This window comes from Sceloporus occidentalis, unplaced genomic scaffold, assembly GCF_023333645.1.
Source record: "Sceloporus occidentalis isolate IW3139 unplaced genomic scaffold, rSceOcc1.0.p SCAF_3, whole genome shotgun sequence".
In the NCBI taxonomy this organism is placed as follows: domain Eukaryota; kingdom Metazoa; phylum Chordata; class Lepidosauria; order Squamata; family Phrynosomatidae; genus Sceloporus; species Sceloporus occidentalis.
The window spans coordinates 42,400,264-42,423,202 of record NW_028316983.1 but is presented as its reverse complement, the minus strand read 5'-3'; the positions used below and the strand labels follow the sequence as shown (position 1 = coordinate 42,423,202).

At 39.8% G+C, this 22,939-nt stretch overlaps 1 protein-coding gene across 6 annotated transcripts in view; it reads right to left on the bottom strand.

Annotated features, from left to right (window-relative positions):
• Positions 1 to 22,939, bottom strand: part of NDRG3 (NDRG family member 3) — a 71,371-nt gene that overhangs the window by 40,702 nt on the left and 7,730 nt on the right. For 4 of the 6 annotated variants that reach the window (XM_089514151.1, XM_089514156.1, XM_089514155.1 and 1 more), the window contains exon 2: positions 639 to 740. In XM_089514151.1, coding sequence (XP_089370277.1) covers positions 639 to 695 — 57 coding nt within the window. In that variant the 5' untranslated portion in view covers positions 696 to 740. Of the gene's footprint in view, positions 1 to 638; positions 744 to 22,939 lie in introns of all 6 variants that reach the window. The other 2 variants (XM_089514152.1, XM_089514154.1) reach the window with 1 other exon arrangement.

Sequence of the window (22,939 nt, the reverse complement as noted above, 5' to 3'; positions counted from 1 at the left end):
CGTGATTTTCCGATTTTGTGTGTGTGTGTGTGTGTGTGTGTGTGCGCGCGCGCGTGTGTGTCCGGAACGGATCCCCTGAGAAAACAGAGGGACAACTGTATTTCTCTTTTCTGATTTACATTCCACCTTTATTTCTAGAACTGGGAGCTCTGGGGCATTGGTGCTTTGCACTGGAAATCCCTGCTCTGCAGATTATCAGACATTGACTTGATGATTTATTAGCAATCTTTTCAGCCAATATATATGTATATATTTATTACAAATGAAGTAATAGAGATGATTCTAGTAAACAATAGCTTATGCCATATTTTTTCAGTCTTTAAAATCATCACTATTTTATCACTACAACAACAGATGGACAACGACCTTTCCCGAAGAACTTGCAATCTAAAATCTTCCACAAAGGTGTTAAGAGAAGGAGAGGGCATCAGAGGTAAGAGTGTACCAGGAAAAAAGTTGTGCTTAATCATCTTAAAAAGGGAGATGTTTTATAAAATTTAAGCAGAACCTCTGAACGTTGCATTTTGTTTCCAAGAGCAGGATGTGGAGAACTATAGCATCCAAACAGGAGTTACACATAACTGACATAGATCACAAAATGGCTAGATCTTTGCTAACGCTCAAACCACATATATTACCTTATCATTCAGAAGAGGCTTGATCTCTGTCAGCTGGACATCTTGCAATTCTTCCATGTCTACTGAGAACACTGACGTTAACTGTCAAACAGCAAAACACTCCTGCTAAAAGCAAAAGAAACAAGATCACAACTTTGCAAGAGATCCTGCTACAGCATAGACTGAGAGGACTGACCAAATACTCAGGCTTAGCTATGGGACAGGTTCCAGTTTCCTAAACAGAAACGTTCTTTCTCTGCTCACAGTGTGGCACTGAGCAAAGACACTGTTTATACCTGGCTGAATCATAAACATCAAATGAAAACATAGAATTGGAAGAGACCCCAAGGGCCATTCAGTCCAACCCCTTGCATACCCCCAAAAGAAAGTGCAGAAGAAAAGGTTGTTTACTTATACTTCAATTATGTCAAATACTTCTGTTCTGCAGTTTTACTATTTTTGATTACAGGCTTTAATTGTTTTTAGCTGCCTTGGCTATCCCACCAGAAAGATGAGATGCTAATTCTTCTATACTCTTTAAGGAAGAACTATGGATGTTCTTCCAATGATGAAATGATCCTATCAACAAAACTGGGAACCTTCCAATTTCCATTCCCCATTGCAGTCCCCTCCTATCCCCAAAAGTGGCAGATATGAGGGAAAGGGAAGAAGGTTCCATTGCCCTTACACTGTAGTGTCGTGCTGTATTTTACTTATATCTAAATAAATTATTTTTTTCCTAGTCACCGCAGACATAGTGGACCTTTCTAGAAAATGTGTATGTGGTGGCACTACGGAAAATGCTGAAATTTCTTCACCATATATTTCCTGTTCTGTCTCCTCTTCTTCTTTTGGTAGGAATGTTTCTGTAATGGTAGCTTTGCAGGCATCTTAAACTATAACAACCTGTACATTATATATGAACAGGGAGACAGAGGATCAAGGGATTTAACAGTGACGAAAAGCTTTCTGCATATGCTTAAAGGTGCTCAAAACATTTGATTAAGAATTTTCTACTACTGTTATATTGGTGATTGCTGATCCATCTGTGTCATCTAACTAAATGGCATTAGTTTTAACCTCTAACAAATAAGGCACTAGAAAGATGAGTGAAATATACACACACACACACACACACACACACACATATATATTAATTAGTAGGAAAGAGCGGGGTGAAAAGATAAAAGGTGAGGTCCCATGTTTTACAACAGCCTTTCCCAACCTGAGAGCTTCCTAATCAAATATGCTGGACTTCAGTCATCTCCGCCCAAGCAGTATTATGGGATTTGCAGTAATTCTGGAAAAAGTGCCAGCTCAAGAAAGGCAATGTTAAAATTACTTTAAAAAATGTTTGGAGGAGCCAATAAAAATGTGGCCTTAAGGGTCAACAATGACAATGCCATACTGTTCTCTGTAAACACTATGCCTTGTTCTAGTAACCTAACAGCTTAAGTAATTTATTAACATAATTTAATTAAACCACTTCACTCATCAATCTGGACAACTAATTAATCACTCACTTCTGATGTTCAACACTAGCAAATTAATTTTTAAAGCTAATGTTCCAAGCCCAATGATTTATCTGGTCTGAAGGATAAGGGTAACATGTGCTACTCTATCCCAGGCAGCAAAAATGTCTTGCATCAGCCGTATTAAGCAGTACATTCTCCTAGAAATCAACAAAACGTTACATCCTTCTGATGTGTATACTGACAGACTGATTCGCCTCTACAGGTAAGACCAATACTATCACAGTGAAACAACATTAATGATCGAAGGAAGCAAGTGGCACTGGAGAAAGCAGTGTCCAGAGGGACCCAAGGCTTATTTGCCTCAACTAGTAAATAGAGTTGCTCATGTTTCCAAGGCAACTGTGTGCGCACTCTCTGGATATGGAAAGGAAAACGGTCATAAAGCTGGTGAAGAAGCTCTCCTGCAGAAACCTAACTATCCCTTATTTTTGGACTGGTATGTTTAAGTTGCCACTATCCAAGCATACAAACCAAACATAATCATACTGGGAAATGATACCAGGTAAAGAGTTGGGGTGCAACTATATACCACACCTACCTTGCTCAGTAAATCTTTGCACAAGTTTTCTAGTTGCTAATTCGATAAAGTGTAAAGATTTATACAAGCTTTCTAACTGCTACTTGGTAAGATGTAATGATTAATGCTATCATCCTTATATTGTTGTTGTATGCCTTTAAATCATTTCTGATTTACGGCAACCCTATCATGGGGTTTTCTTGGTAAGATTTGTTCAGAGAGGGGCTTGCCTTTGCCTCCTTCTAAGGCTCAGAGAGTGTGAATTGCAGAGGATCACCCAGTGAGTTTCCATGGTCGAGCAGAGATTCAAACCCAGGTCTCCAAGACTGAGTGTCCAGTATTCAAACCACTACACCATGCTAGTTCTCAATTCCCATATTTACTTTTCATGGTATATGAAGAAATGAGCAGAACAACAGCCTCACTGATCAAAAATGTATGTTTGTAACATATTAATAGGAAAGAAAAATGTCAGTTTTAAATATATTAATAGCAGAGAAACATGGAGTTGGTTGTTATTCCTTGTCCAAAAAGTCACAACATAGGATGCCACTGGCACTTAGCACAACCAATTCCTAGACAGGGCGCATTCAGGACGATGGGTCATGCTTAACCCAAGATGCAACAACTGTCATTCTGAACCTTTGATGTTTAAATAAGCATTATACTTGAGGTGGTTATTGTCAGCCATAGTTACATTTATGTCAAAATTACTAATACGTTTGTTTTCTTTTTCCACTTTTAATTGGGCATTTTAATTTTTCATAATTTTGGGGGAACCACAAACCAGTCAATATTTAGCAATGAACCAACGTTGATCTGTTTAACGTTTCAGAAATAGTTATGTGGTCTACCTTTCGGGAGAGCAAGAGATTTTGGGTTCTTTCTCCTATCTTGACTATATTGCTACTGCTCCCATCCCATTTTTGAAGTAGCGATGAGGTTACATGGATTTCAAACAAATATATTATTTCCTGACCTCGGCCTGTTACAGACTGCCAAAATAAAGCTGCTTCGGGTCTCTTTGGAGGTACAGTATGCTATTTAAATGATGCATGGGTCCTAAGAGTCCGGAGGTCGCGCCAAAGCCACACTCCATTCCTAAGCACTGGAGTGCAGCTTTGGTGCAGCTTCCGGATTCTTAGGATGCATGTATCATTTAAACAGCATGCCTCCAAAGAGACCCGAAGCAGCTTTATTTTGGCAGTCTGTAACAGGCCAGAGTCTTACAGCAGGAAGGACATAAGAGCTAAATGAATTTGCCAGAATGCAACTGAACACTCTGGATGTTTTGATTATGAGAAAGCGCATGAAGAACATACAGCTAAATAATTGGCATTTGTGTAACAAATAATTAAAGGGAGCACTTGGCTCTCAAATAGAACCAACTAAAGAACTGGATAAGATGAGGATAATATTAGAAGTAGATGGGGGGGGGGGAGCTTCTTCTCAGAGAACAAGCCTGCATCTTTTAAAAAGATTTGTGGGAGCAGCTCAGGTTAATCCTGTTTTCAGCTTGAAGCCCCATTACCAAGGATCTAATAAGTGGCCATGTAAGGCTTTGTAACAACAGTTTAAATGAATTCAACTGAGAACAAATGTAACATAAGGAAGACTTAGAAAGTGATGTGTCATCTATTTAATTATTATCAAATTACACACCAAAGATTAAGGAAACGTGGATTGTTTTTTGCGGGTTTTTCAGGCTATGTGGCCATGTTCTCAAAGAATTTATTCCTGACTTTTCGCCAGCATCTGTGGCCAGCATCTTCAGAGAAAACGTGGGCTGTTCAAATCTGTAGCCACTATCATTGAGAAGAAAACATTCAAGGAATTTTAAAATAATTTTTATCTTCACACACACAGGATTGGCATGGATCAGATATAAATGCTGAGACTAAGGTGTGGATCTAGAGTATTGTACCACTGAGGAAGACTGGCATGAGTGTATTTCTTCAACAGAGATGGCCACAGCTGACATGTAGCTAGATTAGCAAAATGTTTAGACGTCGGGCGACTGTTTAAATACTTGAAGGGATGTCATACTGAGGAGGGAGCAAACTTGTTTTCTGCTGCTCCAGAGACTAGAAAATGGAACAATGAATGCAAACTGCAGGAAAGGAGATTCCAGCTCAACATTAGGAGGAACTTCCTGACAGTAAGGGCTGTTGGACAGTGGAACACACTTCCTCAGAGAGTGATGGAGTCTCCTTCTTTGGAGGTCTTTAAACAGAGGCTAGATGGCCATCTGTCAGGAATGCTTTGATTTGGATTTCCTGCATGGCAGAATAGGGTTGGACTGGATGGCCCTTGCGGTCTCTTCCAACTCTTTGATTCTATGAATATGATATATAGCCTGTCTGATACCATCATGTAAGAATCTGGGTTTTTGTCATGTTCCCTTTCCACAATTTTAAGGTCTTCCCTCTAATTATATTGGCTAAAGTATTTCATAGAGTCATACAACAGAGTTGGAAGAGACCCCAAGGGCCATCCGGCCCAAGCCCATTCTGCCATGCAGGAACTCACAATCAAAGAACCCTCGACTGATGGTCATTCAGCTTCTGTTTTAAAACCTCCAAAGAAGGAGACATTTATAGCAGAAGAATTAGAAGTTCATGTGCTGGATTAATTTCTGAAAATGTTTATACTACAAAACTAATAATAATAATAATAATAATAAGGGCAACTAATCCAAAGGTAATGTTTTCCCAGTTTGGAGGGATTTTCTCAAATGCATGCGACAGAAATATTTAGTCTATCTCTCCTTCAACAACAAATATATAAAATCAGACTGCCATCTATGCCCAGTGTATAGCATCCCAGTGGCTGGTCTCTAAGGTCCCAAACACACTGCAGGAATAGTCCAGTTTGAGACTGCTTTAACTGCCTTGGCTCAGTGCTACTAGGGAATCCTGGGAACTGTAGTTTATTGTGGCTCCAGAGCTCTCTCTGACAGAGAAGGCTAAATGTCTCACAAAACTACAGTTCCCAGGATTCCCTAGCACTGAGCCAGGGTAGTTAAAGCAGTCTCAAATTGGGTTATTCCTGCAGTGTGTTTGGGACCTTAGTGGGCTCTGAGTCCTAGTGAAAAGCCAAGTGGATCCCCTCATGTCTGTACAGCAAAGTAATATACAAAATATAAACATCATCATCTCCAGGAAAGTCATTGTCAATGTTTAAATGGCATTGAACAACAACATCACAATAATAACCCACAAGCACACAGCGCAACTGTCTAAACACCCACAGGGCTATTTAGCCTCTCTCACTGAAAAGCCCATGGCTAACCAGCCCCTTATTTCAAAGGGAAATAGTTGCAGGGGCGCCAAAAAAAACCTCAAGCCAAAGAGGCCCCAGCAACAACGATCCCATACCAAACCCTGAAGGGGAGGGCCAGTCCCACGGCGCATGCGCAACACGGTTTCTCTCTCTCGCGCGCGCTCTCGGTCTCTCCCTCCTTTCCCGAGCGCGCGCGCTCTCCCTGCTCTTTTACAGTTCGCGGCGGCAATTTGCCGCCTTGCCCGCGCGCGGGACTTCGCAGGTTTTCCGGCGCGCCTCTCGCGAGACTAAGGAGAACCTCGCGAGATCTTGCAGTTGTCGTGACAGGTGCTCACTGGCGGAAGCCAGGTCAAGGCGGCTCCGTACACACACACACACACACACACACACTTATATTTTATTTATATAAAAATAGTAATATATATGTATGTGTGTGTGTACATATAAAAGCATTTAATTTCCCACCCCTGACCTGATTGAGCCTTCTTGGCTATATATATATATATATATATATATGGTCTTATATGTGTGTATCATCACATATATATATATATATATATATATATATATATATATATTCACCCCCTGTTTGAACCTTACTCTGACAACCCTGACAGAACAAAACAAAATAAAAAACAATTCAAGACTTAATAATCACCCCTATTCCATCCACCACCTAAGTGAAACAATATATATATATATATATACACACACAGACACCACGCATACATAAGCATTTTATTTCCCACCCCCTGATCAAGCCTTGCTGGCTCGATTTTATATATATATATATATATATACACACACACACATGTGTGTGTGTATAATTTTAATAGTGGGGTATGCATAACAATTACAAAAAAATGTGAAAATAGTGAAAAAGAAACAAAGAGAAGAAAAAATATGTATAAAAAGGGGGGGGGAGCCCTGACAGAACAACAACAACAAAAACATAATTCAATACTCGATAATCACCTTGTTTTCTACTTAAGTGAAACTAGATAGATAGATAGATTGATTGACTCATAAACATGCATTTTATTTCCCACCCCCTGATCGAGCCTTAGTGGCTCAATTATGTGTGTGTGTGTGTGTGTATGTAATTTGAATAGTGGGACATACATAACAATTACATCACAGTTACAAAAACGTGTGAAAATAATAAAAAAATTGTAAAAAAAGAAAATGTATATATAAAAAAGAAAAAAAACCTTCACAAAAAACCCACACACAACACATATCAATATTCAATAATCATCCCTATTACACCACACAAGGGGAATAGGGATGATGTGTTTGTATGTGTGTGTGTGTGTGTGTGTGTATATATACACACACATACACACACACACACACACACACATATATATATACCGTATATTTCCATCCCATTAATTACTTTCGCAAGGCTCACTGTGCACCTTGTTGTTGTTGTGCGCCTTTAAGTCATTTCTGACTTATGGCAACTCTAAGGCGAACCTAAACTGGGGTTTTCTTGGCAAGTTTCTTCTGAGGGAGTTGGCCATTGCCATCCTCTGAAGCTGAGAGAGTGTGACTTGCCCAAGATCACCTTGTAGGTTTCCATGGCTGAGATGGGATTCAAACCCTGGTCTCCAGAGTCATAGTTCAGCGCTCAAACAACTACTCCACACTGGCTCTAACTAGGCCCATCCATTTTTAAGAGACTGAAAAGGCCTAAAGACCCTGAAAACCTTGTAAACTAAGCAGAGTCAGCCCAGGTTACTCTGTGGATGGGAGACTACCTACAAATATCCGGTACTGTAGGCAATATTTCAGAAAAAAGAAGATCCTATGAAATTCATGGGAGTCACAAGTGAACAGACAACCTGAAGACATATACAGCCACACAGTGAATGGAAATAAAGGTTTAAACTACAGAATTACAGTGATACAAGAGATACGTTTTCATTCATTTGAAAAAGATCCATGCACCCCTTTTCCAAGAACACTTACCACATTCATTAGGCACATTTATTTTTTAGACTGATTTATATCTATTTATAACGAGATTATTAATTGGGGATACAGGTTCAGAGAAACAGGGGAAACAATACATGTGTATATATTTAAGAGTAATCTTGGCACCACTTTGAGACTGAAGGGCACAATTACATTTCTTTTGGGGTTCCAGGACTGGGGGGAAACAATGTATTTTTAAATGCTTAAGAGAACTCAAAGTACCATTTTTCTTCCTGATCCTATAATGCACTCCCTGTTGATAATATAGCATCCCAAAATTTTCTTTTGGTTTCTCTGATCTTGTGGAAGAGGTCCCTTGTTCATTCGTTGTTGTTGTTGTCTTCTATTTCTTTATGCTGATAACTTTAATCAACTTTACCAATTTCATTCATGATTTTGACTGTTTCTGCCCCTTAACTAATGACTTATAAAGGAACACAAAATAACAAAAACAATTCCTTGTCTGTCTTTAACTGTTTGCAGTTCCATCAGTCATCCAATTGCTCTTCCTTCCTTCCTTCCTTCCTTCCTTCCTTCCTTTCTTTCTTTCTTCTATTTTGGCTACAGTTAGTGTCTTTTTGTGCGCGCACACCCCTTATCTCTGTTTTCAGTCCAGATTTCTTCTGGTTTTCTACCTATTAAGCTAAAGCAAATATGTTCATTCTGTGATTTGGCAATTATACAAGGATATTTGCTAGATTGTATTTGCCACCGCTGTGCATATTTATTTACACTTAGTAAGCTCCACTAAGCTTGCAGGTGAATACTTCTTGACATATTTAATGTTGGTCTGTAAAAATAAGTAGTGTTTAGAACCATCTTTTCATGTCTTCCAGTCAGTGTTCCTTTCAGGGAAAACAGTTCCAGCTTTGATCTCTTAACTGATAAAAGGAATATATTCACACTTTGTTGCCCTAGTTCGTTTATTCTTATAGCAACACTGTATTCAGAGTGAACTGTTAACCGTTTCAGTAGTATTATACTGAAACAATGTAGGATTAAATATACACACTTTCATTGACAATACCTTATTGCCTAATAAACCAGCATGGTGTAATGCTTTGGTGTTGGACTAGGACACGGGGAGTGCAAAAATCCATAACTCACACTGGGTTATACAGTTCGAAGTTGCTTCATTGGCACCTGCATCTCTTGACTCTACCCCCAATTTAACAGCACTGAACACAAATCACAAAGTGTCTCTCCATGGGGATGTGTTACAGTGTAAGATTATCACACTAGGGCTAATTCTGGCATTAAAGAGAGATTAAAGTGCACATTTAAATCATCCTGCAAATAAAGCGAAATTGCACAAATGATTCTCACACACAATTGTGCAAATAAAGTGATATCGGAAATGTGCTGTTGCTGAAATTTCTAAAGTAAAAAGATGTGTGTTAATGTTTCTTTGTAACCACTCTAATGGCAGGTTTCGTGTGACGTCGTGTGAAATCATTACACATACATATGTGATTTTTCCAGGATAGTCATGAGATAATCTCCCGGACTCCTTCATGTGATAAACTCCTTGGTCTTTTTCTGTCTCAAGGCAATTACGATCTTTGATGATCTCCAGTAACCTCTCTCTTGAGGTCTTTAAGTCCCTGGCCAATCTTTTTCAGTATTTCAAGCAAGATATGACAAAGAACTTTTAATGCAAACACACACTGCACTGCAATTCATTAAACATAGAGCCAATTTTGCTGCATTTGTAAACTGGCAAATGATCACTGACAGAAGCTTTTGAACCCCCTTTGTAACATGTATAAATACATATATGGTCTTTGACAGTCGCATTATATTGTTCCATGAAAATATCCCTCCAGGATTTATGTTGTGCCAATGTGACACTCCTTAAACCTGCATTTTGATGAAAGACTACCATTGTGAAGGCTTTCATGGCCGGCAAAAAAACCATAAAAAACTCAAGACTACCATTGTTCAATAAAGTAATCTGATTTTCTTACTCCTCAGCATATTTCCCATTCTTTCTTATAATCACGTGAGCTGCAGTTAACAGGTAGAATATAGGATGCTTCTCTTTGAGGTCATCATTTTCTCCATATAAGTAGACAACAGGAGCAGTTTGTTTGTTTGTTTCTAAAAGTTTGGTGTGTGATTCCCCTGATTATTTCCATAAACTCAGTTCAAAAATAGCATTCAATAGGGCAATAAAACTACATTTAGGCAAGACTCCTCCTTTCCCCACATTTTCACCAAGTGAACAGTGACACTCCTTTGCAAAACCTGGCATCATAGTCATAAATGTAGTCTATAAATGGTTTTGTAAGCGCATTAATTCCTCAGGGCTGAAATATATGTAAAGGGAACACCTGATCATAAAATTTCCCATTCTTTATTTGGATTTTCAGTGACAAGATCTCCTCTGCATACATCTATGTAATATATCACAAAAGGAAAACCTTTTGTGCTGAATCCTTCAAAAGCATCACTAGCCACTGGGCATCCCATTATCTACATACGACATTTAGATCATCACATCTAAACTCTAGTATTCAAAGGTCCTTTGAGTTAACAAATAACAGTTTAAATGTCATTTGGAGACTACATTTACACACAGGTGCCACAGTTTCTAACTTTATTGTATGGCCAAAAGATGCATATTCCATGGTTGACCTCCATGGACCTGATCTTTAAGGGTGAAGGCATCCTACACATTACCTGCAGTGCCTTCTTAGTTCTAGGGAGCATCTTCACCATTCAGCAGCACTCTTCTATACTAATTTAAGACTCAATCCAGGGTCATCCTGTGTTGTCCAGAAGCCTCAGATTATGGCCAATTAATTCCTTTTTATACACAATTCCTTTTTATACACAAATTCAAGAAAATGAACCATCATTCTGTATCGCCTGTTGGACTTGGTATGAGGTGTACTCCAATTCCAGATTAGCAATTTCTAGGTCTTTGGCATTAAAGAATATCTGATGCTCATAATAAATATAATCTGGTTTCTAATTGAAATGTTTTTTTCAAATAGTTTTCACCTATACTTTTATCTCTCAGGAGATTCATGAAAATAATTTAGAATACAAAATACAAACTTTAGAATACAAAATGATGACTACTATATGTCCCAATGAGACAGTCTGTGGGGATGTCCACTCCTTAAATTAAAATGTAACCCAATCTATTACTGGTTTGTAGCTCTTATGTTATAATTGCACTATATTTTTGGTTATCTGTACCTCTACATATTTGAAGTTAGAGAACCACAGAATCTTATTTTTTAAAATCTCATGTTGAATTCTGAGAGGAGCAGCAACTCCAGAACTATCTTTTAAGTGAAGGTGGGCTCAACACTGGCAGGCAGGTTATTAATTTTGACTACTTGCAGGTAGAGGACAAATTACTTTCCCCATTCATATTAATGGAAACATCCATAAATATGAAGACCTAACAAACACAGTCTGCTTAGAAGTGCTCTACACTCTGTTAATTCTAGCTTACTTCCAGATAGGTGTGCAGAGGACAGATTGCAGGCAGCCTTTGTTATTCCTTAATATATCTTAGTGCTTGATCATTTAGTACACTTCCGGGTGAAAATTCCTGCTGAGAGGCCTCAAACTACCTAGGAGTCTTAGGACTCCAATTTTTGCCAGACCATTTTGCCAGACCATGTCGGTGGGCTCTCCCCCATTTCAGGGACCATGGTGGGGAGGGACTGCAAAGCCAGAATGCTTTTATTTGCAATGTTGTAAATAGACATTTCCTGATAGTTCAACCCATGCCACACATCATGAATTTTGACTGTCTCTTATTGCCATTTAGAAAACCTGGTAACCCTGGTTGTTAGGCAGTTACACTCAGCCTGTAAACAACTACAGTCTTTCAAGAGAACAGACAGCATAGTACTGGATGGAAAATTCCATTTGTCAACATAGTTCAGCTACAAAAATACTGTAACAGTGGCCTTCATCCTACCCAGATCTGGAACTCAGCTTTAACCTTGAAAACTGCAACAAGGCATCCTCTTTCAAATTGCTACTGTTTACAGAGGCTTAATAGCACAAATAACACAAGAGAGTTTCAACAAAGGGAAAGGTCAAATTACACATATTTTACCATGCAATAACATAATTCCATTATTGGAATGGACAAAATGTAAAGTGGAATGGACAGCCCTCCAGATGTTGTTGGACTGCACCTCTCATCCATCCGATCCAGCACAGCCAAAGGTGAGGAATGCTGGAAGGTGCAGTCCAACAACATTTGGCTTTGTCTACTTGTTTTGTAATTACTGCAAAATCAACCCCCCCCCCTTTTTTTTTTAAAGGAAAACCAAATAAAGATGGCATTTGGGCCTTTTCCTTAAAGATCTTATCGGAAGAGAAATTATAATGTGCAAATCATTCCAAACCATTTATTACTTATGATTTGAGAATATTAGAATACAGACAATTTTTGGCAAACTATACCAAAATAAATTCCACATGACACTTTCATTTTAAGCAACAACATGTTATTATTCACAGCTATATTTGTAGCAAAAAATCATACAGTAAGAAAAAATAAAATACACCCTTAATGTCTGCTGCAAGAAAATAATGTACAGCAGTGTACACAAAAATAGTATGCAAAAATAGCAAGAAAAAGGTGTTTCATACAGATTGTTTAACTGGCAGAACATGGGTATGATTAGAACTTAATTTATATCAGGGCTTGCTCTTTATACTTAAGCTTTTAGTACTGAGACAAAGTCTTGACTGTGCGAGAAAGTGTGTCTGACTATTTGCAAAATGTTTTGCTTCACAGCAAATGAAAAGCAATTTGTCCTCATAATGCAAATTGCCACAATGCAGCTCAAGCAAGAGTAGATACCTCCAGAAGGGACGGCTAAGCATACAGCTATGTTTCCCACTTGGATGCATGTGTAGCACTCCTTGGGGAACAAGGATTATGCTCATCTGTGACAGCAACCTCATGCATAACCCATCGAAGACGGAATTTTAAAACTATCTTGTTTAGGAAAGTAAGTGCTCATCACTATCTTAGTGTGCCACACCCTGTAGCAAATACTTTTGTCTTTTCTCTTTTATGAATTTCCTCACATGTAATCACAGACAGAAATAATAACAGAAAAAGTTAATCCATTTAGTTTATCACTGCGAAGCTAAAAAAATCTAATTAAAATGCATTTACATTAGAAAAGGGGAAATTAATTACATTAATGTTGATTTGCCTTTTAAATTTAAATGAAGTCTATTAAAACCTTTATAATGAAGGTGAAAATGCCTTTCATTGTTTTATTTGCCCCCCTACCAGGAGTGGCAATTGACCTTTTAAATAAATTACATTATTATTATTATTATTATTATTATTATTATTATTACAAGCACCACCACCACCATGGTGATCCTGTCAAAGCCCTGGCTAATCACTTGAATAGGGAAATGACCAGAGTGATGGACATGATGAACATTCCCACCAAGTGAGATCCCGGGTTTGCTATGGAGCTCATGATGATGGAACCAGAGGGACGGAGGCTTCGTCAACCATGGTGGAAGACTCCAAGTGAGTCCAACCAAACACAGGCTAAAACCTTTTCTTCCTGCGTAGTCAGCCCTCAAAGGCCTGCCAAAGGAAAAGGGCACAACCTGCCTACAAAAGGATACCAAGGAGCTAACTTCTGTGACTTCCATGCAATTACCTGCTTTTCAGAAACAGAAGTGAATTTTGGCTAACTCAATTTTTTTCCTTTTTCCTTTTCCTTTTCAGTGGTTTCTGTGGCATTTGAAGAATCTCAGGGACAGAAAAATAGCCCCAAGCCCCATTGCTGATTCTCACCTATGTCTTATAATCTCATTACCTTCCCCCTTCCTCTAGTTTACTAATTTCCACATGATCCCAGAAAATTTCCTGAGGGTAAGAAAGAAGATAGGAAGAAAGTCAGTTCATTTGAGATGTGGTGCTGGAGAAGAGTGCTAAAGATCCCATGGACAGCCAAAAAGAGAAACATGGGTCCTAGAGCAGATCAAGTCAGAAATCTCCCTGGAAGCCAAGATGACAAAACTAAAGCTGTCATACTTTGGACACATCATGAAAAGGGAGGACTCGTTGGAAGAAAAAATAATGCTAGGAAAGATGGAGGAAAGCAGAAAGAGAGGAAGGCCACATCCTAGGCGAATGGACTCTATTAGAAAGGCCACAGGTATGAGTTTGCAGGAACTAAGCAGAGCAGTGGGGACAGGGAGTCTTGGGAATGTCTCATCCACAGGGTCACTATGAGTCGAAATCAACTGGAGGGCAGTTAACAACAAAAGAATTTCGAAATTCATTTTCCTGTGAGAGATGAGGCACCTCTATGTAGTGTCTGGTGAAGAAAACAAGAGGGCCAGATGGATGCGTAGAAGACCACTCCCAGGCTGCTCTTATAACAAAAGCAAACCAAAGATTATTATATCCGTGTGCATTTGCAGGGTTTCAATCTTGTGATCTAAACACTGTAATTCACCAATCCTGAGAGAGTAACAATGAGTTTTTCAGAATTCAAGAGAACTAAGCTCTGGGTAAACAATCAGCCGGGGAATGTGAAATCTGTTGGCTCTTTAGCGTGGTTTTCTATTTAACTAATTGACAAATAATTCTGGGATTAAATCAATGCTGAATGCTAACTTGTCAACCAATTCCGTTAAAAAAATATTTAAATTGCCCCTTTTATTAGAAAATTTCTAACATAACTGATGACTTTGCTTATTTTTATTAGTTCCCATCACTATATTTTAGTCTGTTGCAATCTAGTGTCAGCTGCACCCCTTCTGTTTGTTCATTCTTTTACTTTAACAGCTCAGATCAAAACTGCCTCTATTACTGGCCTTTTTTACTGTAAAATCTGGGTTGCAACACCAGGCCCAGTAGTACTAAGGTTCTGAAGAGTACATACTATTACTGCCTCAGGCAATCTCTATAACTCTCACAGGAACTGTTAGGATGCAAATGCACCCTGCACACTAATGCAGTATATGCATAGTAGATGTAGGCAATCCCAGGGAATGCAATACAACAAAAATAGAAATAAGGTAGCACAGAAAATACTGTAGCAAGTACCTGAGATTAGGGCCCATTGAAGACATTACAGAACTTTGTTATCATGTGCCTTCAAGAAGGGACGTAGCCGGGGGGGGGGGGCTGTGGGGTCCGGACCCCCCCCCCCCTTAAGTTATAAACAATGAACGGTGTGCACCGCTGCACCCAAGTCCCATTATAATGGTGGCACTTAGTCTTGAACCCGCCCCCCTTCCCAAAATCCTGGCTACATCCCTGTTTCAAGTCTTTTCCAACTTATGCTAACCCTAAGGTGAACCACAGGGTTTTCTTGGCAAGATTTGTTCAGAGGGAGTTTGACTTTGCCTTCCTCTGAGAATGTGTGATTTGCCCAAGGTCCCCCAATGGGTTTCTGTGGCTGAGAGAGGATTTGAACTCTTGTCTCTACAGCCATAAACCACCATTCAAGCCACCCACTACATCCTGAATTAATTGGGAACTGAAAACAACAACTTCTCAGTGATCAAAGAGGTTTTGAAGCTGAATTGGTAGAAACTGAAGAAATATTAGCTTGCTAAACCAGAAATGCCGTAGAGGGACAATGGAAAAAGTCCTACAGACATACAGGTTATGTTTCCCTTCTCCAGAATTCCAAAATCCAAAATATTAAAAAATCCAAAAGTGTCCACATGGGTGGCTGAGAGCGTGATACATTTCTGATTGTTCAATGCACACAAACTTTGTTTCATGCACAAAAAATATGCATAAAATTACCTTCAGGCCATGTGTTAAGGGGATATATGAAACAAACATAAATTAATTTCATGTTTAAACTTGGATCCCATCTCCAAGACATTCTATTATGCATATACAAATATTCAAAATAATTTTTAAAAAAACCCTCCAAAATCCAAAACACTTCTGGTCCCAAGCATTTCAGATAAAGGACACTCAACCTGTGGCTAATTATTGAGTATAAGAACTATAAAATGTATCCACTCGTCTCTATACATCCTATATACTATCATGGTGCTTCCTCCAACATTCATTCAGATAATGATTGTTAAAATTGACAGATTCCAATGGACTTTAAAAGAAACATTGTTAAAAGAAATAGTTCAAGAACAAAAACTGGGATCAAACATAAAAACGAGAGAGGATGTCAGCAAATGTGACCCTGAAATTGACAAGGTGGGCATAGATTTATTTATTCCAGTTAGGAATTTAGAACACTGCATATAACCTGGCAGAATTCAGTTAGAGACCTATGCTTCAACAAACATGATATATTTATTCTTGCTTGCCATGGCTGTTTAAGAAAACCAGATGTCCTCCAGGGTCTTAAATTATCTTGTTTTAGGCATATAGGTTCAATATTGTCTGGGGAAATCAAAGTGCTCTTATACAAGGAATGTATCATCCTTGTGTGTATGTAGAAAATCAGATCCTTAGATAAGTTTCCCTTTCCTTAGAAAAACTGCTGGAATTGAGTAGTCTGATACTTTGTAATGCTATATTTTAACTGAATGTATTAAATGGATTTCCGTGTATTTCCTTCAGGCTTTCATTGATCCTTTCAATGGTAAATCCATTGAACGTGTTCCAGTGACGATTATATAATTGTATACAGTAAGTTTAAAATGTCACAACACTAGATGCTTTTGATTAGACAATCAGCAGACATTCAACCTCTGACAGACAGGAATAGGACAGATGGGCACAAACAAATAACTATCATCTGAGAGCAACACAGATAAGACACATAATGACTCCCCTTCTAAAGAGGATTTTTAACAATGCCATGCTAACTCACCCAGGAACAAGTCCCACTGAGTTTAGTGGACTACCTTCTGAGCAAACACATATAGAATTGAACTGTAAAACAGAGATCTGTATTTTGTTTTTCAAAGACATGGCACAATGGGCTAGATCCAACACTTAACTTCAGCTCAAGCAGGAACAGAATCCAGTGTAGGTAGCAGATAGGATCTCAGTTTCAAATTCCTAAGTGACCCCCAAATCTGCTCTGGACATCTAGAAAACCTTCTGCAACATATTTTAGACCTGGAGAGTGCTGCAGAGAAAAAGGGAATGAAAATCCAATGATTCTGCAAGCATCGCAAGTAGATTTAGGCCTATATTTCTGAAAACAAATATACAACAGTGCTAGCTTTACAAAAGATGCACACTATTTTCTGACTTCTTTTATATGTGAAGAGTATTAGCAATCAGAAGATATTACTAAAACTGTGCAGTTTGCCACTGAAAGCACTGAAGAAACATGCTAGGATTAATAAGAAACTGAATGTTTACACATTCCAACAGAAATGATATAACTGTACTTCTTAAATTTGTATGTGTCCCATTGCCACTACTCATTCCACTTATCCAAATGCTGCAATGCAGTTCTAGGCTCAAAAGCACATCAAAATCCATTTTAAAATGCATTATTTTGAGAGAATATAACTTCAAAAAATTACATGTGACATTCTATTGCAGATAGGGTTGTCATAATTCACTACTACCAAACCGAGACAAAACGTAGAAAAATGTAGTACAAAATCAAGGATAAAATGTAGGGAAAATTGTAGGACAAAATTTAGCTCAAAATGTAGGACATTCAAAAAATGGAGGACACAACCAACTAAAAGCAAAAAACATTAATATATATTAAAACACACATTAATATAAATCCTTATATTATGGAGATCTTGTTGCACCTCTGAGACTAAATGCATCTGAGGAAGCAGACTCTTTCAGTTACTGTAGTAGTAGTAGTAGTAGTAATAATAATAATAATAATAATAATAGAATTAAGGGACATGTAGATTTTGGAGCACCTCTGAGACTAAATGCATCTGAAAAAGCAGACTCTTTCAGTTAATAATAATAATAATAGAATTAAGGGACATTAGGAGGCAATGGTAGAGAAGGACCAGGGTTCGATCTGTTGCTTGGACATAAAAATACCCCACTGGGCTAAATCACACTCTCTCAGCCTCAGGGGATGGCAATGGCAACCCCTCTCTTTGCAAAACCCTGGGGAAAGTCATTCTCTCTCAACCTCAGAGCATGCAATGGCAACCCTTCTCTGAAGAAATCTTTGCAAAGCCCTGGGGAAACCCTTCCTTCCTCCATGCTCCCCCTCCAGAGAGAAGCCTGCCAGGCCTTGTAAAAACCATGCCTTCTGCCTGCCTCCTCCACAGCTCTCTGTAGTCTCTGCTCGGGTGAATGAAAAGCTCCTCCTCCTCTCTACCTGGCCAATGGGGATGGAGGAGCTGGGAGCCTGGCTGCAGCCTCTCCAACACAAATGGAAGCTGCTTAGGAAGGAGAGACTGAGACGGAGAGGCGAGAACCAGGAGTCCTGCTGTCCCTGGGACAGAATGCAGAGGCAGGACGGGACCTTCCCCAAGGTAAAAAAAAAACAGGCAGGTCCCGCCTGGAGCCATGAAATGGCAAGCCTAATTGCAGATGAAAGCAGGCAGGGAATGGTCCAGAAATCCAAATCAGTCTAGCCCTACTACTAGACAATATCTGAACTGGGGTCTAATTTCTATACTCACAGTCTTGCCTATGGATGAAAAAATGCTATCAACTTACTGTATAAACATTCATTTTATCCAGTACCTATCATCTTTGATACCACAAGCTGTATGCCTCTCTATATAAATTGAGAGGAAGCACAAGATGGAGATACAGTTCCACTCATGTGCTGGCAGGCTCTCCATGGTCAGGTGATTGGCTGGAACAGAATGCTGGACTAGATAGACTTTTGGTGTGGTCCAGAAGAGTTCTTGTTGCTGTGTTAGCATGCATGTAGGATTAGACCCAGATTTTCCATGCCATGAATAAAAAGGCACCTTTCATTGAGACTGAGATCTAGCAAAGGGTCCCCAATTGGAAATCTGGAAAACTAACCAATTTCACCGACTTCCACATTCTCCCGTATTGCTCCCTATGCTGATCTGTGAGTGACCATAGGTGCAAAGAATAGCCATACCCACTTCCTCTAGTGTTAGAATATATTTAAAAATTATAATAGCCATTTACTACTTTGTTCTAAGCCTACTTTTGTGAGGCATGTATTTCTCTCTGCATTGTTTTTCAGTTTAATATTATAATAACAGGGACAACATCCTCACTCCTCAAAGAGCAAAGAGGTAACCTTGGCGTGTTCTCTGGATGGAAGGACTCCTGCCAGTTCTCAGAGGAAGAAGACACAATGTGGTGGTAGTAGATGATTCCCTACTGAGGGGAAACAGAAACAGTGCTGTGTGAGCTTGATAAGATGTCTCAAAAGGTGTCTCTAGGAGTGAAGATCTGTGATGGAAGAGAGAGGCTGATAAGACTTATGAAGCCCACTGACTGCTACCCCCTGCCTTTTGATTCACATAGGAACAAATGTTACTGCAAAATACAGCCTTCAGCATATTATAAAAACGGAGAGTTTCTGAATAGGAAACTGAAGGACTTTGGTATATAGGCTTTTATATCATCACTCTTTCCTGATAAAGAATATGGCCCAGAAAGAGAAAGAAGACTACTGTACTAGATGTGAAAAACTGGCTCTGAAGATAAAGGCCATCGGGAAAATTTTGGTCTCTTGAACCATAGACTGTGCTTCCATGAAGACGGACTTCTAAGAAGAAATGGATTCCACTTCACAGAGGTTGGCAAGAATGCATTTGATAGGAGTCTTACAAACTTGATCAGGAGACCTTTAAACTATGTGTACCAAAGGGAGACAGTACTTTAGAGGACAAGGGGACACCAAGTTCCAGGAACAATAGACTCAATGATACAGTGGGAACTGGGGCAAAAGTACAAGAACAAACAGGGTGTGGGGGGAAAAACAATAAGGAAGCAGCTTTAGAGAATGACTCATGGTCTTAACAGGCATCACTGAAACCTGGTGGGATGAGTGATAAACTGAATTTGGCAATAGAGGGCTATAACTACTCTGAAGAATTACACCAAGCAAGAAAGGAGGAGTAGCAGCATTATACAAGGATGTTTATACTTGTGAGGAGATCCATAACTTAAAGCATGGGAAACAGGTTGAGACTATTTGGATAAAAATAAAATGAGAGGGAAACTACAGTGACATTAATGTGGGTGGTCTACCATAGACAACCTAACCAGATTGAAGACTTGAATGATGCCTTCCTAGAACAAATGACAAATCTTTCAAAAAGAGGAATATAGTACTGATGGGTAACTGATATTTGTTGGAAGTTAGAATGTAAGATCCAACAAATTCCTCAACTGTCTTACAATTGCATTGTTCAAAAGGTGGAGGAAGGAACAGTCAACTATTTTGAATTTGATCCTGATCAACAGGAAAGAATGGAACATCAGAGTGGAAGTCATGGGATCCTTGTGGGGGGGGAATGTTCTCCAGAGCCAATTATAGTTACAGAGGCGGGATACAGACGGGCAGGGGAAGACGTCTTGGAGGTGTATTCTGCTGAATACGGAGCCTCCAGACTGCCCGCCCCGGGGGCGTGGCTCAGGTGATGGGGCTTCCACATGGGGGGCAGTGAAGACGCCTCACCTGGGGCCGTTTCTGACCCGCAGTTTCCAAACCGCCGCCTCGGAGGACGCTGCAAAGAGAGAGGCAGCTTCCTCATGGGCGGCCAAAAACGGGGCTTTTTTTTTCTTTTGCCGGCTGGCGGATGCGCAGCTGCGGCGCTCAGCAGCAGTGGCAGAAAGCTTATGTGCACATTTAAAGCGCCCAAGCCCCTTTAAAACTTTTTCCCTCGCCCTGCCCAAGAACAATAGTGGTCTCCTGCCAGCTGGTGATCAGCTGGTGTTGGCATCCTTGTCCGCTTGCACGTTGCCAATGTCACCAGCATCATGGATGCCTCCTCTCCTTTGGTCCCCGCGCTCTTGCTGAATCTGCAATGCCCAGCCACAGCTGTCGCCGCTGCCACCGCTGTCCCCCTGCCGTCCCCCATCACCTCCCTTGTACATATGTAAATATTTAAAGTTTTAGGGGTTTTTATTGTTAGGTGAAAATGGCACAGGAATGTGTGTAGGGGTTCACTTTAAATTCCAAACTTTCCCCAATTCTAGCAGCGCATGCGTACATGTTGCTCTAGGGTTAGGGTTAGGAGCATTAAAATAGAGTGCAGCTGTACTGCAGCTTCCACATCTGCATGGCATCTGACGCTCTAATTAGAGCCTTGGTGCAAACTGCGCATGTTCCAGGACCCCGACTCATTATGCGACGCAGCAGACACGGAGCTTTTAAATGGGCAACTTAAATTAGCGGTGTAACAATTCTGGCGTACCGGTGCAGCAGCTTATAGACGGAGATGCGCAGCTGCGCAGTATATAGAAAAGAAGCGGGGAAAAGCAGCACCTTTTTAATGCCGCTTCTTCCCACTTGGGGCGTGCGGGCGGCGTGTTCATGGCGGCATTCAGGTAAGGGCCGTCTGAAGGCTCTACCTTCATGACGTCATGAACACACCCCTTTTTGCCCGTCTGTATCCCGCCAGATTCTGGACTTTAACACACCTGATTTCACTAGACTTAGGGGAATCGGCCATGAAATCCACTGTGTGACCTTGGGCAAATCACACTCTCTTAGCCTCAGAGAATGGCAATGGCAAACGCCTTCTGAAGAAACTTGCCAAGAAAACTGCATGATATGTTCACCTTAGGGTCACCATAAGTCAGAAATAACTTGAAGGCATACAACAACAACAAACAAAAGGGTTGAAATCTCATGTTTGAAAATGCTCAAAGGAAAAGGAATTCATGATGCATGGGAATTACTTAAAGGACAGCCAGTATGCTGTGGTGTGTGAATTTTGCACTATGACTCTGGAGGCCATTATAACCCACTGGGTGGCCTTGGGCAAGTCACACTCTCTCAGCCTCAAAGGAAGGCAAAGACAAACCTTCTCTAAACAGATTTTTAAAGAAACCCAGTGACAGGTTTGCCTGAGGGTCACCATAAGTCAGAAACAACTTGAAAGCACACAGGAACAACAATGAAGGCACCATTAGAAAAATGTTCAATGAAAAATATGAGGGGTCTAAAGAAATCAGGGTGGAGGTATAAAGGACTTTCAGATGAGGTGACATTAAATATTATATATATAAGGGGAAATCACCAAAGAAGAGTACAACCAACCAACCAACTTGTACTTGTAGAGAAATTCAAAAAAAGTAAAGCTCAGAATGAGCTCCAGCTTAGTAGAGATATAAGCCCCAGTAAGTGTTGTTGCTGCTGTGTTTCTTCAAATCGTTTCAAACATATGGCAACCCTAAGACAACCCTATCATGGGGGTTTCTTGATAAAATTTGTTCAGAGATGGGCTTACTTTTGCCTTTCTCTGAGACTGAGTATGACTTGCTCAAGGTCATCTAATAGGTGTCCAATGACTGAGTCAGGATTTGAACTCTGGTCTCCATAGTCGTGGTCCAACTCTCAAATCACTACACCATGCTGGCTCTCCCAGTAAGTGTACTGTAGGTTTTCTCTGGCTATGTTCGGACAAGAGGCAGAACAAGAAAACCATAAAGTTACTGTTTGGAGAAGATGATGATGAAATATTAATGGGGAAATTAGAAAAGATGGAACTGCTTAATATCTTCTTTGTTTCAGTCTTCTCTCAAAAGGAAAACTGTACTCCTCCTGGTTAAAATAGAACAAATTATGCAATAAGGGGAGTGCATCCCAGAATTGGGTATAGCTGGTTATTTTAAATGATTTCAAGTTCCCAGGACCAGAAGAATTGCATCCAAGTATATACTGAAAGAAATTGCAGGTGTAATTACAGAGTCACTGTCAACAATTTGAAAATTCTAGGAGAAAAGGAGATGTCAAATGTTATCCCCATGTTCAGGGAAAGGAAAAAAGAAGACCCGAGGAACTACTGAAAGGTCAGCATGGAGTTCTTAGAAACAAGTTATGCCAAACGTGTTTGTGAATAGAATTACAAGTGGGTGAAATTGAACTGACAGTATCAACTGAATGAACAAATACAAGATGGGT